Source organism: Chionomys nivalis, chromosome 2 (genome assembly GCF_950005125.1).
Source record: "Chionomys nivalis chromosome 2, mChiNiv1.1, whole genome shotgun sequence".
Taxonomy (NCBI): Eukaryota; Metazoa; Chordata; class Mammalia; order Rodentia; family Cricetidae; genus Chionomys; species Chionomys nivalis.
Genome location: NC_080087.1, coordinates 72,729,120 through 72,745,364, shown reverse-complemented (window position 1 = coordinate 72,745,364; position 16,245 = coordinate 72,729,120). Strand labels below are relative to the sequence as shown.

Sequence of the window (16,245 nt, the reverse complement as noted above, 5' to 3'; positions counted from 1 at the left end):
CATGAAGCAAGTTCCCAGAAACTCAGGATGGGAGCTGACTGGAAAAAACTCAGAGGTGCATAAGGGTTTTTTTTTGTTTTGTTTTGTTTTTGGTGAAGTTTTTATTAAATCCACAGAAGTAAACATTTTGTGAAGAGGGACTGGAGGACAGGGCCACCAAGAGCAGGAGTCAGGCCACCAAAGGAGGAGAGGGTATGGGGTAAAAGGACAGAGACCAGAGCTTGACCGGGCTGACCACAAGAGCTCCAGCTTCAGGGACCATCACCAGGGCCACCGGACAGCTCCTGAGAACTTAGGCTAGCACTGGGAAGGTTCAGCGGTGGTGGTTCTACCAGCACAGCAGAAAACTTGGTGTCACCAAAGGCATCATTCATGCGCGTCTCAAAGAAGCGCTGCAGGCCGATGATGGACTGCACATCCGCCTTGTCCTGGACCAATATAAGAGTACAATTGGTGAGTAGGTCCTGGCTTTTCTTCCTCCCCCGCCCCCACCCTCCAGCATTCATTCTGCAGGCTCACCTCAGCTTGTTGAACTGCTTGAACATGCGGCCCACATCTTGGGCAAACTCCTGGGGAGAACTATAAGGGGGTGACAGCTTCTCTTGAAGGCGAGCACGTATCAGGGTCAGGTCTAGGGTACCACCAGGCTGCTCCTGCAGGGAGACACAACATTGGCATGAGGGGATACACCACCACTTCTTGACATCCCCAACCTCTCCTACGTTCTGGAACTCACCATAGAGAATGTAGAATCAGTAGCCAGCTGGTGCAAGGGGCGGCAGGGTTCATGGCAGAACAGGGCCAGAAGGACGCACTCACATTTCTAGACGGCACGAGAGATGGCAGTTAAAGCATGGAGGGGGCTTCAGCCACTGGGCCACCCAACATCTAAGCATTCGGCCCTTACCCGCTGGTTGACTGGTGAGAGCTTAGCTACCACACCAGTGTTATCTGATCCATCCAGGCTAAGGCTTCCATCTTCCTCCTTTAGGTCAGGGACCACGTGGCAGAGTGAGCAACTCCACTCTTCCCTAGGGCGAAGAGTAGATGTAAATGATGACAAACACTCAGCTCTCCATGATCTATCTTGATCCTGCCCAACTTCACACATACCCTGGAACATCCTGCAGGGCAGGGAGGTGGCAATCCAGGTGGAAGCAAAACTCGCACTGGTTGCACATGACCAGGTCACCTGGCTTCTGGCAGACGCGGCAGATAGTGGCACTGTCATCCAGGATACCTGATCCCCCTACTGGGACTGAGGATCCAGGATACCTGATCCCCCTACTGGGACTGAGGTACCCTCAGGAGCCACTACTTCCAGGCCTGAGCTAGTACTGCCACTAGGTGAAGCCAGGCGTGGTCCCTCAGTCCCAGGGCCTTCAGCCAGAGTCATCAACACAGGCTTGGTCTCAGGACCCTCAGTGGCAATAGGTGGGGCTCCAATAGCAGCTTCTGTCTCTTCCTGTAAGACAGTTGAAGTGCTGTTACCAAATCTGTGCTAAGAGGTGTCACCGTCCTGTAATGGAAGACAGGCTCACCTTGACAATGGCCATGCCAGGCAGGGGTAGGGCACCAGGAGCTCCTGGGGGTACAGTCCCAGCCTGACCAGCTGCTGCTGCTGCAGCACCACGCTCAATAACAATCAGATTGTAATCCTCAGTGGTGTTTCCAGGAAAGACCTTGAAGACTGTGGTGGCTATCAGCAGTGAGATCCAGATCCAGGAACCCAGGGAATGGTAGGGAAGAGGACCTAGGGGTGCAGCCAAGATGTAGCCAAGCTGCTGGCTACTGGCCTCTCTGCAGACAATGGAGCCACCGGTGCCACCGCCCCCCTTTGCTGCTGAGCCGTGCACTGCAAGACTTGCTAACAACCACCCAACCACAGGAGGTGCATAGTTTTGAAGCAGGCTTAATTACTGTGGGTTTTGAAGGATGCGTAGGAGTTGGATAGTAAAGAAAGAATGAGAGGGCTTTGGGGGCTGGTAATTGAATATGAAGTAATAGGTCAAGGTGCATGCTTTACATATTTACATTACTCTTTAATACCTTTAAGCCAGTGAATATGGTGCACATCTAGGAGCAGCTATTGTTAAATATACCAGGAGTAACAGCAGTCTGTGAAGGAAATGGACTTGGAATCCCTTCAGAAATTGGCTTTGAGGTGGAAAAGCAGAATTTATAGAAATGATATGGTATAGAAAGATCTGTGCATGACGGGGCCTTAAAGGTGGTGGTGGGGAAGCCGGTGTCCCTTCAGAGACTGCAGAGCAGCTGAGAGTGCGCAGGACAGCGGGCTGGAGGGCTGCTCTTGCCGAGGACTTGGGCTCTGTTCCTGGCGTCTGTAACCCCAGATCCGGGGGATCCAACCTCTCCTGCCACCTCCACAGGCTCCTGGTGGCGTACATACACTCATGCAGGAACACAACACATAACCATTAAAATCTTTTTTTAAGGGGGCTGGAAAGACGGCTCAGAGATTAAGAGCACTAGTAGCTCTTCCAGAGGTCCCGAGTTCAGTTCCCAGCACCCACATGGTGGCTCACAACCATTTATAATGAGATCTGGTGCCCTCTTCTGGCCTGCAGACACATGTACAGGCAGAACATTGTATAAATAATAAGTCTTTTAAAAAATTAAGAGTGTGACTATTAATCCCAGCACTCGGGAGGCGAGACAGGCAGACCTGAGTTCAAGGCCAGCCTGGTCTACAAAGCGAGTTCTAAGATAGCCAGGGCTACACAGAGGAACCCTGTCTCAAAAAGGTGTGTGTGTGTGTGTGTGTGTGTGTGTGTGTGTGTGTGTGAGAGAGAGAGAGAGAGAGAGAGAGAGAGAGAGAGAGAGAGCTCAAACCGTCACAGGAGGAATGCTAGGTTGAGTCAGAAAGCGCCCTTTGTCAGTGCCTCTCCAGCAAATCCCCAGAACAAAGGAAAGGTCTGACTTTGTGAACCGTTAGGAAAGTGAGAAAGTTTCACATTGTGGTGATTTAGTTCAGCAGGAGCCTGCAGGGCCAGGTACCTTCAGCTGAAGGCTGTTGCCACCCAGACAGCTTAACTGTCCCAGTGAGAGCTGTGGGGAGGCTGGCCCGTGCGCCTCAGGCTGTAGGGTCTGGCCTTCCATAATAAATGCTCTCACAATAACAAAATTCAGAGCCTACTACAGATGCCACAGATCTTGAGGTAGAAGAAACATCAGCTCTACTTTAGACCCCCCAAAAAAACCACTCCTCGACTTACCTCACAACCCAGGAAAAAGCCACATGACATCGACTTGAGGCAAGTTCCTGTTCTAGCAAATGCCTTGAGTTCCTGTGCCGACTTCCCTAGATGGTATCTACAAGCTGTAAGATGAGTTAAACCCTTTCCTCCCAAAGCTGCTTCTGGTCATGGTATTTTTATCACAGCAATAGAAACCCCAAATGAGACAACCAAAAGCACCGTGGGGAAGAAAGATTGTTTCACTTTGTAACTTTGAAGCTGCATCTCTGAGGAAACTAGGCTACAGAGCGAGCTTGTGAGATCAGTTTGGGATAAATTAGACCCCGTCTCTAAAAAGAAAAAAATTAAATGGAGCGATATAGCACAGGGCTGTAATCCCAGAACTTGAGAGGTGGAGGCAGGACGACCAGGAGTCGAAGGCCGGCACAAGGCTGTGTAGACTCTCAGAAACAAACGGTATGTAATAGTTTCATAGAAGGGTAAGGCTGCAGTGAGTCTCTCTATCCCACCAGCCAGCTCCCAAATAACAGCACAGAGACTTCCTGATGATGAAAGCTTGGCCTTAGCTTAGGCTTGTCCCACCAGTTCCCAGAACTTAACCCATTTCTAGTCGTCTACATTTTGCCTCGTGACTTTCTAACTTTTTTCATTCTGTATGTCTGACTCCTGTTACTGTCTGGTGAGCACCTGGATTCATCTACTTCCTTTCTGCCCGGAAGCCTGCCTATACCTCCTGCCTAGCCTCCTAGTAGCCATTCAACTCTTTATTAAACCAATCACAGTAATCTGTCTTAACACAATGAGCAAACATGCTATAGTTTAAAAGAGAAAGGATAAGGATGTGACTGTGTTCCTCATCTCTTCCGTTTCTGCAGGCTTAAGGATGCAGAGATAGCCGCTGGCCTTCAGTATCTCTGGATGACCCTCATTAGCAACCGGAACTTGAAATACCTCAACCTGGGGAATAATAATCTGAAGGATGACGACGTCAAGTTAGTCTGTGAAGCGCTGAGACACCCTAACTGCTCCCTGGAGACTTTGCGGTGAGCTTCGGTTCTGGTTATCAAATGTGTGGCTTTCACTTGAGAAGCTGGAAGTAGTCTCCAGAAAGTTGCAATAAATAGAGGGTTAGAGAGACGTCCCGGAGAAGGGCAGCCATACTGATTTGGCAACACTCTCATTGGGAGTGGGAGAGCCGGGAGAATTGAGAAAGAGTGGACTGCGTGCCAGCAAAGGGAGCATCTCAAATAGTAGATTTCAAGGTATAAATGTTGTGCCACGGTGAAACTCTTCAGTGTTTTGTAAAAATTAAACAGGATCAGTGAGATGGCCCAGTGGATAAAGGGGTTTGTCATTAGCCTGGTGACCTGAGGTCCGTCCCCAGAACCTAGTTGATGGGGGGGGGGAGAGAAATGACTGTCTCCTGACCTCCACATGCACACTGTCACACGTGTGCACACACACATTAAATGTGGGGAAAGACTGAAAACAAACACTGCATGCTGCGGAGTATGTACCTGGAACCGTGGTCGCTGAGCCGGGGATGGTGAGCTTGAGAGGCCAGTCTGGTTTGCCTAGCAAGATCCTGCGTCTAGAAAAGCGGTGTGGGGAAGTCTTCGGGATGTCGCTCAGTTGGTGCAGGGGCCGTCTAACATGCAAAACATGTCACTTTAGTTCCCATCACTGCACAAAACCAAGCACAGGACTTGTACGTTGAAATCCCAGCACTCAAGAGGTAGAGGCAGGAAAAGCAGAAGCTCAAGATCATTCTAGGCTACTTAGCGATTTTGAGGCCAACCTGGGCTATGTGAGGCCTTGTCTCCAGAGGAAAAGAAGGGGTCATGTGCAACCTCCGGGATTTTCTTTGAGTGGCCATGTGACCATGGCAAACTTTCTGAGCTAGAACTGACATGGGCCACTTGTTAAGTCATGCTCTGAGGAGTTGTCACTTTTGTTCTTTTGCACTGGATTGTGTTTACTAATGTTGTGTGTGCGTGTGTGCATATGTGTGTGGTCAGAACAACTTGTGGAAATGGGTTCTCTCCTTCCAACGCATGGGTCCCGGAATCAAACCCAGGTCTCAGTCTTGGCGGTAAGCTCCTTGACTGCAAGCGTTCTCACCGCCCAGCACTTTCTTTCCTTTAGCAAAGCATAGATAACTTATTGTATCTATGGGATATGAGGCGCTGGGAAAAAGCGTTGGTGGGCTACTATAAGGAAAAGGAAAGGGGAAACTATTTGTGTGCACCCACCTCCAGTTCCTAAGTAGCTGAGTCAAGAGTGTGTTACCCTGGGTTACCCAGGAGGGATGAGAAAAATGTCTCAGGCTATTATCTGTCTCTGCAGATTGGATTCCTGCGAGCTGACCTCCGCTTCTTACAGTATGATCTCCGAGCTCCTTCTCTCACCCACCAGCCTGAAGTCCCTCAGCCTGGCAAGAAATGGGGTGACAGAGAAGAGCATGGGGCAGCTCTGTGGGGCTTTGAGTAGCTCCAGGTGTACACTCCAGAAGCTGATGTGAGTCCCGCTCACTCTCTGTCAAGCTGAGGTGTCTGGAAGACGGGTGGGAGTGGCAGATGTTGCACTCTAGAATGAGGCCTCCCAGGAAAGCCCTGGTGTGGGCATCAATCAGAGAAACCCTCATTCACTCATAGCCCTTCTTGTGCAAAGGGAGAGTAATAGGAATCAGCCCAAGACCTCTGTACTGACAGTGCCTTTGGAGCGTGAGGCTTACATGAGCCAAGTGGGTTAGTTCACACCTGACTCCACGGTTAGAGATGATCTCGTTCAGTGACTAGTGACATCCTTCTTGCTTGGCCAAGTCCAAAACAGAACATGGGCATGGTTGGCACAGGGTCTGGTTGTATACGACTGTAATTCCAGTACTCAGGAGGCTAAGACAGAAGGGCCATAACAAGTCCAGGGAGGCCTGAGCTACAGAATGAGCTCTTCGCGCGCGCGCACGCACACACACACACACACACACACACACACGGGAAATAGGTGTGCTGGTCAGGTGGATCTGTGGGTAAGGAGCATGTAGAGCAAGCGTGGGGACCAGAGTTCAGCTCCCCAGAACCCCCACGTAGATCCAGACTTATTGTATAAATAATAAGTATATTGTATAAATAATAAAAAGATCCAGATAGACCTGATGGATTACACAGCACTAAGGAGGCAGAGACAGCATCCCCAGAGCAAGTAGCCATATAGCGGAAAGAAAATGGGCAGCCGCCAAGTTGTCCTCTGCACTTCACGTGAAAGCCATGGCGCACACATGCCCCACACATACAGACAAAACCTGAGGGATGAGGGGGAGCTGTGGCACACACATGCCCTCACCCATGTAGACAAAACCCAAGGGATGAGAGGAGAGGAAAATTTTTAATTTTTTTTTTAAGATTTTATTTATTATGTATACAGTATTCCGCCTGCATGTGTGCCTGCAAGCCAGAAGAGGGCACCAGATCTCATTACAGATGGTTATGAGCCACCATGTGGCTGCTGGGAATTGAACTCAGGATCTCTGGAAGAGCAGGCAGTGCTCTTAACCACTGAACCATCTCTCTAGCCCTTTTTAATTTTTTTGTACATATATATACTACGATTTACTTTATCTTGTAGGTATCTGCATGTTAGGGCAGTACCTACAGAGGACAGGAGAGAGCATCGGATCCCCAGGAGCTGGAGTTACAGGTGGTTGGGAGCCATCCCATCCAGATGCTGGAGCCTGCGCTGGGGTCCTCTGGAAGATGAGCAGTGCTCTAACCACTGAGCTGGTCCTCCAGACCCCACGCCTGTATACACTGTGTAGCAGCTCTACACCCTGACACCCATATTCTCTCTCACCCATAGCCGACGCTGGTCCCTATCCTCCTGGACGCAGCCATTGCTCTTCCCATGATATTCAGTTGTATGTATCTACATAAAATCTTAGGCCGGCTGGTGAGGTTGCCACCAAGCCTTGGTGATCTTAGCCCAGGTCCTTGAAGCCACATGATAAAAGAGTAAACTGACTCTTCAGTTTCCCACTAACACACTGTGCCCCCATACATGCACATAATAAATAAGTAAAATGTGCTTTTAAAAAGTATGAGGTGGCTGGAGAGATGGCTTGGTGGTTAAAAGCTCTGACTGCTCTAACAGAGGACCTGGGTTCAATTCCCAGCACCCACATGTCAGCTGACAGCTGTCTGTAACTCCAGTTCCAGGGGGATCTGGAACCCTCACACATACATGCAGGCAATACACTATTGCACATAAAAATATGTAATTTTTAAAATTATTTTAAAGTGTGAGGCTGCCAGTACTTGGGAGGTAGAAGCAGGTGGATCTCTGTGAGTTCAAGGCCAGCCTGGTCTCCAGAGTTCTAGGACAGCCAGGCAGAGAAACCCTGTCTCCAAACAACCAAGATGTGAGGCTGGAGAGATGGCTCAGCAGCTAAACAGCATTGCTCTTCCAGAGGACCTGCGTTCCATTCCAGCCCCACACTGGGCATCTCTCAGGTGCCTCTGACTCCCGCTCCAGAGAATCTAATGCCTTCTTCTGGCCTCCTTGGGAACCCAGATGGCACGCACATATACAGACATGCACACATACACACACTTTGAAGTTTTTTAAATTTAGATCCAGGAACCACAATGAAATTGGTTGAGTTAGTACACCTGTCTCTGGTTGCCTCCGTTTACCTACAAACGACGCAACTGCGTTCTTTATGGTGAAAATGCTTCGCTGCCTGCATGCACGGTTTCTGTGTCGGCTGCTCTGCGGCTGAACACTGTCGTTGGTTCCATAGCTAGGAGTCCTGGGTAATGCTGTGGTAAACGTCGGTGAGTGTCGGGGAGGAAAATGGAAGAACGGGCCTCATTGTTTCCTCTTGGGGGGGGTGCTCTCCTTGCAGACTGGACAGCTGTGAACTCAGCCTGGTCAGCTGCCATGGTCTGGTCTCAGCCCTTTCCGGCAACATGACCTTGACCCACCTGTGTCTGTCCAACAACAGTCTGAGAACAGAAGAGGTGAGACTGCTGTGCCGGTTCATGAAAGGCCCGCGGTGTGCCCTCCAGCGGCTCATGTGAGTCTGGCTCCTTTCTCAGTTCTCAAAGGGAGTGACGGGCGGTGGCCAGAGAGATGGGGTGTGGCGGGGAGTGTGTTCTAACACCCCGGCAGAAAGCAACTTCAAGGAATTTATTTTAGCTTACTGTTCCAGAGGGATAGAGTCTAGCATAGTTGGGGAGGTTTGGCAGAGATCAGGAAAAAGAAAATGACGGAACAGGAAGCAGCTGGGCAGGTTTTTATACGCTCATGGGAAGCAGAGCAGGAAGTGAGGAGAGGCTCACAGCCCACCACATGCTTCCTCCGGTGAGGCCACCACCTCTCTAAAGAGCACCTCCAATTGGGAACCAAGTGTTCAGACAGGATCCTTAGGTAGATATTTTGAATTCAACCCACCACACCCAGTATGTGTAGGACTCTGGTTCTAGGACCCTCGTTGGTATAAAAACCATCTTGTTATTGCTACATGGATGACGCAGAAGGATTATGTGTATCAGGAAAACAGTCGTAGGTTTTTATGTTTGTTGTGTGTGGGGTGGAGGGGACAAGCATGTGCACCACCGCACACAGGTGGAAGTCAGAGTCGTCATACTTGTGCTCGGCACCTTTACCCGCTGAGCCATCTTGTCACGCCACAGGTGGTGTTAGTTACAGGTAACATAGTGTTTGAAAGGGCATGCGCTGTCAGTTTCTACAGAGCTGAGTCTGTGTGAGAACTGAGGTTTCCAGAGAAGCTGGGCGGACAGCTCAGCGGTAAAGCACCTGCCACAGATGCATGAAGACCTCAGTTCGGATCCCCTGAACTCACCTGATGATTAAAACAGGTGCTTGGTGCACCGTTCTAATCCCAGTGCCAGGAGCAGGAGACAGGCACAGCTTGGGGCTGGCTAGGCAGCCAGCCCCACTGAATCAGCAGCCAGTTAGAGGCCTTGGCTCAAAAAACAAACTAGGATTGGGCTCGAGAGATGGCTCAGCAGTTAAGAGCACTTGCTGATTTTGCAGAAGACTCAGGTTCAGTTCCTAGTACCCAGGTGGAGGTTTACAACCATCCCTAACTCCAATTCCAGGGATCTCATGCCCTCTTGTGGCCTCCGTGGGTACTGCACACAGTAAGCATACATACTGCATCCAAACACTTCCACATACAAACTAAAAGTCTTTAGAAATGAAAGTGGATAGCTCATGAGGAGAAGCTCAGTGGCTGCCACACATGCACATACATGAGCGTGGACACACCCATGAAAAGATTTTTAGGTGGGTGTAGAGGACTCAGGGCTAAGGTCGTAGATGTGTGGGACTGGTGACTCCTAGGAAGGCCACACACGCTTGGGCTACAGTGGGAACAGCCTTCCCCTTGGCTGCTGTGAGGCCGTGTTTCCGTGTAGTTTCGTCAGCCTCTGCTATCTTCAGCCAGAAATCTTAGCCTGGCAGAGTGAGAGGTTCTTGTTACTCATATCAATGCCGTTTGCTTACTCTGGTTACTAGGGGCTGGCTTCTTGCTGGTTATTCTCTTTGAACAATTGGTCCACTGGTAACATCTTGTGAATAAAACATATCGGGGTGTGGCATCAGGTGAAGGAGCTGGCCACCATGCCTAATGGCTTGAGTTCAATAACCCAGGACCCACATGGTGGAGAGAGCGCCAAGTGTCACAGTTTGTCCTCTGACAGACACACACTCTGCGATCTGAACTCGCTGGCACACATAGTAAATATATACGTGTGTCTGTCATAAACCAGGAGGTGTGTTAAGATAACCCGAGTGTGGTGGGGTGGTGTTTACCTTATAACTACAATATTCAGGACGTAGAGGCAGGAATGTTCTGGGCTATCCTCATCTACAAAAGGAGTTCCCAACCAGCCTGGCCTGCTGAAGACCCTGTCTCGGAAATATAAACTAGTGCCAGCAAGATGCCTCAGTAGGTAGAGGTGCCTGCTGTCAAGTCTAAGGTGTGAGTTTGATCCCGGGGACCTATTATGGTGGAAGGAGAGAGCCAGCTTCACCAGCTGTCCCCTGACCTCCATTCACGCACCGTAGCATATGTGCAGTCTCCCACACAAACGTAAAATGTGATTTAAATGTTTGAAATTCTATTAAAATACAGGGGAAATAGGTTTGGAGAATCTGTGCACACACGTGCACACACATACGCGCACGCGCGCACACACACCAGCCACAGCATACATATGGGTGGCGGAGAAGCTAGGAGTCAGTAATCTTCCACCAAGTAGTTCCCAGAGAATGGATCTAGGTTGAAGTTCTCAGACTTAACGACAAGCGCTTGTACCTGCTAAGCCATCCTGCCAGCCCGGTTGGAGCTCTCGCTTCGAGTGTGTCCAATGCTAATAAGTATCCTAGTAACTGCCGGGGTCTTTAACCACCCACCACGTAAGGCTCACAGCAGTGGTCAATGTAAATAAGAGCCCCGTCATAGAGCAGGGTAAACTGAGGCAGAGAGGAGCCCTTCCCATCCTCCTCCCCTTTGTGTCCCCGTAGACTGAACCAGTGCGACCTCAAAGGAGACGCCTGTGGCTTCCTGGCGCTGACGCTGATCAACAACAGAACGCTGACACACCTGAGCCTGACCAAGAACCCAGTGGTGGATGACGGCGTGAAGTTTCTTTGCGAGGCTCTAAAGGAGCCGACCTGTCACCTGCAAGAGCTGGAGTGAGTAGGCAGGGGTGGCTAAGGGTCGTCTCGCCACCCACTGTAGACGGCAAGAGAGGTGGACACGGAGACATGAGACTAGTCTAAAGGTCAAGTACTCAGCCCTCTGCAGTCACACACACACAGGCTGGGGAAAGCGATGGAGCCCCGAGGCAGGAATACGCGTTCAGGGTCACCCTTGATCCCTTGAAGTTTGTTCATTTCTTCAGAGATAATTTTGTTTGGTGATTTTTTGGTTGGTTGATTGGGTTTTGTTTTATCTGTTTGGTTTTGGGTTTTGTATTTTTGTTATTTTTGGTTTTATTGTTTGGTTTCCAGGAATGGAACCAAAATCCTTGTATGTGCACTCTACCACTGAGCCACACCCCCAGCCCTCACTGGGGGATTCTAGGCAGGGGTCTACCACTGAGCCATGCCTCCCAGTCTGCACAGTTATTTTTCGAAAGATGCCGCCACTCATCCATACCTGCTGCAGGTTCCCCTCCACTGCTACCCATCTCTGAGGCTAACGTGCCACCCACTCTGCGCCATTCATGAGAACAGATAGAAAAGCTGTCTCTTGGGGATGGGGCCTGCCTAGCAAACATGAAAACCTGCATTCAGATTTGCAGAACTCATCTAGGTGCCCCCTGCATGTGCTTATAACCCCCACACTAAGGGAGGAGGTGGCCAAGCTGATCCCAGGGGATCACTGGCCAGCAAATCTCTCTAAAAAGACAAGTTTAAAGCCTAGGAAAATAGAGGCATATACCTGATGTCAGTCTCTGGACTCTCCACAGGCATGCACAGGTGTGAATACACCCCTACCCACCTACACACGTACGCACACGTGCATACTCCATGCACAGTAAAGGCTGTCTCCCTTTAAATTGCAGTGTTTGTTTTCTTACTTGGAGTGAGGGCCTTTATGGGCAGCAGTGCCCACATGGAGGTCAGAAGACAGCTTGCAGGAGGCAGTTCTCATGTAGTCTCTGGGGATGAAGCTTAGGATCATCACTCAGGTGGCAGAGACCCTTTATCCAAGACAGCCTCTTAGGAGAAAATAAAGGCAGCCGTTCCCAGTGTTCCTGAATATTGCTCCTGCACTAGTCCGCCCCACTGAGGATGTGGATTTCCCGTGTCCCTCGCAGACTGGTGGAGTGCTGGCTCACCGGGGACTGCTGCGTGGATCTGGCCAGCATGATCACCATGAACCAGCACTTGAAGAGCTTGGACCTCGGCTACAACAACCTGGGTGACAACGGAGTCATAGCCCTATGCAAGGGGCTGAAACAGAATAACAGCTCCCTGAGGAGACTCGGGTAATCTCCTAGGGTCACCTTTGAGGGGCTGAGCTCAGAGGAGGTGGTGGGAGGGACCCGAGCCATGACCCCAAGGTGGTGTGATGGGTGTCAGAGTCTAGCGGTGGGAGCTTTCAGATACTCGCTGAGCCTCCCCTCTGTGATTGGCACAATGCTGGGTACTAGGTATTGTGTGGTGGAAATAGCGACAACAAAGCCTTGGTGGCACCGCACATAGAATCTAGCGGGGAGAATGAACCCAAAGCAACCAGTTACACCAGTGGTTAAGACTTTTATTCTCAGCATCTCAACCACCTGACCAGAGTGCTACCCAGATATGGTGGCTCGCACCTGTTCTAGGAGAATCGTCTTGAGTTTGAGGCCAGTCTGGGTTACATTGTGAGGTTCTGTGAAACCCTAGCGCACACATACACACCCACAGACACACACGATACACATAAATAAAAGTAATTTTTAAAATACTATGGGTTCAGTAGGTAAAGGCGCCCAACAATCAGAGTTCCGACACTGGGGTTCACATAGGAGGAGAAAACTACCCGTAGTAGATTGTCCCTTGACCTCTGCATGTGCACAACAAACACGCACATGCGTGCATACACAAAGCTAGTCAGTGTGACTTTTCAAATATCAGAACACACTGATAGACCATGATCCATTGATTTTCTTTCCTCGGAGGTGGATGCTTTCTGTTCAGCACAAGTGGCCTGGATCTTATGTGTCTGTCTCAACCTTTTGAGTCTGCGGGTAAACAGGAAATCACTCCCATGCCCAGCTCAATGGCTGCTTAATCTTTTTATTTACAATTTGCCCTGTGTGCTCGGGTGTGTGTGCCTGCTTGTCTTTATTTGCACCACATGCTTGTCTGTGTCCACCAAGGCCAGAAGGAGAGCATGCTCTCCTGGAGCTGGAGTTCCAGGCTGCTGTGAGCCATCTGACGGGAGTGCTGAGAAGCAAGCCCGAGTCCTCTCCAAGAGCAGCAAATGCCCTTAACAGCTAAGCGTCTTTCCGATGCCCTTGTCACTGATATTCTCTGGCATGCTGCTCTTCTCAGAATAAAGCCCTAAATTTTTTATTGCCATGCATTTATCCTAGATAGTACTGGGTTTCACAGGGACGTTCTCATTCAAATATATATAGTTACTTCGACCATGTCATACACCTTTTGACCCCCCCACACACCCCCAAACCTTCTCTCACATCCTCCCAATCCCACTAGTCCCGTCCATTGCCCTGGACAGCTTCACAGCTACTTTATATATGACTTTATGTATCTACTTACAATCTAGGCTCCAAGAACAGAAAACAATGCAGTATTGTCTTTCCAAGTCTGACTTAATTCAATTAATACGCTAATCTCCAGTCTATCCATTTTCTTCGGATGCTAACCCTTTACTGTGAAGTTCTCAGCCTCCCCTGTCCCACAGAGTCCCTGACCGAGCTCTGACCTTAAGGTCCCTCCCACTAGAGCGGGTGCACGCAGCTTCCATGGATGTGCGTGTCTGGACATCTGCCTCCTTCACGCACTTCCCCATCCTTTGAGTCTCTGGAGCAATATCACTTTTGGGTGGAGAGGGGTTTCTAGACAGGGTTTCTCTGTGTAGCCTTGGCTGTCCTAGAACTTGCTCTGTAGCTAGGCTGGCCTCAAACTTAGAGATCCACCTGCCTCTGCCTCCTGAGTTCTGGGTTTAAAGATGTGTGCCACCAGGCATGGTATCACTTCTTAATCAGCTAGTATTTCTGTGTTCCTGTGTCCCTTGTATTCCCCATTTCAGTGTCTCTGGTCCCTTTCACAAAGACAGTTTGAGGTGTCCCCAGAAGCTCTCAGATCCAGAACAAGAACTTAAGGGTTGGGACTATCTGGGCTCTTCCCAAGAGCAATTAAATCAAACTCTGGGAACAGAACCCCACTCAGATTTTTTTTTTTGTTGTTTGGTTTGGTTTTGAGATAGTTTCTCTGTGGCTTTGGAGCCTGTCCTGAAACTAGCTCTTGTAGACCAGGCTGGCCTCAAACTCACAGAGATCCGCCTGCCTCTGCCTCCTGAGTGCTGGCATTAAAGGCATGGGCCACCACCACTGCCTGGCTTCCCACTCACCTTTTTTAAACATTAGATTGAAGCTCTTCTGGGCTGAGTGACAGATTCTTGCTTGGGCTTCCATGTAGGCTGGAGGCATGCGGGCTGACTTTCGAAAGCTGTGAGGCCCTGTCGTCGACCCTCGCTTGCAACCAGTGCCTCACCAGCCTCAACCTGGTGAAGAACAGCTTCAGTACGCCGGGGATGTTGAAGCTGTGTTATGCCTTCCGCCATTTGACCTCCAATCTGCGTATAATTGGGTAAGTCCCTACTGATCGTCTCCTGAGACGTAAACTTGACTCTCTGACACGTTATTCGGAGAAGCAGCAACGCTTGAAAGTGGTTGGGATCCTTGGCTTGGCAACTCTCTTTATCGAAAGCTTTGGTTTTCAACCTTCCTAATGCTGTGACCCCTCAGTACAGTTCCTCATGTTGTGGTGACCCCCAACCATTAAATTATTTTCCTGACTTTTTTGGGGGGCTGGGGGTTTGAAACCGGGTTTCTCTATGTAGTTCTAGCTATCCTGAAACTCATTCTGTAGACCAGGTTGATCTCAAATGCAGAGATTCACCTATCTCTGCCTCCCAAGTTCTGGGATTAAAAGTGGGCACTATAACTGCCCAACTCATTCGAGTATTTTCATTGCTGCTTCATAACTGTGATTTTGCTACTGTTAGGAATCATGATGAAAATATCTGATATACAACCCATAGGTTGATAACCATTTATCTAAAGGGTGAATCCCATTAAGTTCCAGGCACCTTGTGGAACGCCAAGCTAAGGGAACATGGGTGTAAGAGACAAGATGCATGACTCAGGGAGCTGGCCTTTGAATGGGCAGCAGAAGGGAGTGCAACACACATGTTTGCCCTCACACTAAAAGCAGAATTGATGTAGGGTCATCGATTTTACTTCTGGATATGTCATCAAAACAATTGAAAACAAGATCTCAGAGACGTCTGCACCAGGCATGATAGCACACACTTTAACCGCTGGAGGCAGGTGAATCTGAGCTTGAGGTCAGCCTAGTCTACCCAGAGCAGTGGTTCTCAGCCTTCCTAACGCTGCGACCCTTTAATACACTCCCTCATGTTGGGATGAACCCCCAACCATAAATTATTTCATTGCTACTTCATAACTGTAATTCTGCTACTATTAGGAATCGTAATGTAAACATCTGGGATGCAGGATGTATCGTATGGGACCTCAAAGGGGTCATGACCTACAGGTTGAAGACCGTTGACAGTTCCAGGACAGCCAAGGTTATGCAGTAAGCCCTGTTTGGGAAAAAATGTCAGAGATAATTAGTACACTCATGTTTATAGTGGCATTTTTCAAGACAGGGAATTTGATGCCTGCTCATCATGGCTGAGACACAAGGACTCTGTTAAGAGAAGTCAGTCACAAAGACAGCTGTTGTGTAACCATGCACACGAGGGCCCTAGATTTAGACTCAAGACAGGAAGACTGGAGGTTACTAAAGGATGAGACAAAGAGGGCTGGGTGGTGTGGAGAGATCTTTCTTAGAAAGGTAAAGCCCTGGGTTCCATACCTGGCACTGCCAAAATAACTTCAAGGGGAAAGGAACATTTAGAGTTCCCATATAATGTCTGCAGATTTTTCAGTTTGGGATGATGAGAAAGTTCTCTGGGTGACGGACGTGGTTGCTCTACAGTATAGCTGTTAGTGTGATGCCTCGTATGTGCCCAGGATGGCTAAAATGGTTCATTTTGCTGAGTCTCATAACCTGCAATCCTAGCCCTTGTGAGACTGAGATGAAGATTGTCACAAACATGGGGTTAGCTTTGACTACAGAGTGAGTTCCGGAACAGCATAGCCCACAGCCTGAGACTCTCTCAATCAAAAGTAGACAAGTTTGTCCTGCATGTTAAATATTGAATGGAGCCACTGAGAAGTTCCTGTGTTCCAATAAA

At 49.4% G+C, this 16,245-nt stretch overlaps 1 protein-coding gene across 2 annotated transcripts in view; it reads left to right on the top strand.

The window, feature by feature from the left end:
- The window catches only part of Nlrp5 (NLR family pyrin domain containing 5), a 39,885-nt gene that overhangs the window by 20,796 nt on the left and 2,844 nt on the right, over positions 1 to 16,245 (top strand). For both annotated transcript variants that reach the window (XM_057761797.1, XM_057761796.1), the window contains 6 exons: positions 4,094 to 4,261; positions 5,565 to 5,735; positions 8,119 to 8,289; positions 10,767 to 10,937; positions 12,068 to 12,238; positions 14,400 to 14,570. In XM_057761797.1, the coding sequence (XP_057617780.1) occupies positions 4,094 to 4,261; positions 5,565 to 5,735; positions 8,119 to 8,289; positions 10,767 to 10,937; positions 12,068 to 12,238; positions 14,400 to 14,570 (1,023 nt within the window). The remainder of the gene's footprint in view (positions 1 to 4,093; positions 4,262 to 5,564; positions 5,736 to 8,118; positions 8,290 to 10,766; positions 10,938 to 12,067; positions 12,239 to 14,399; positions 14,571 to 16,245) is intronic.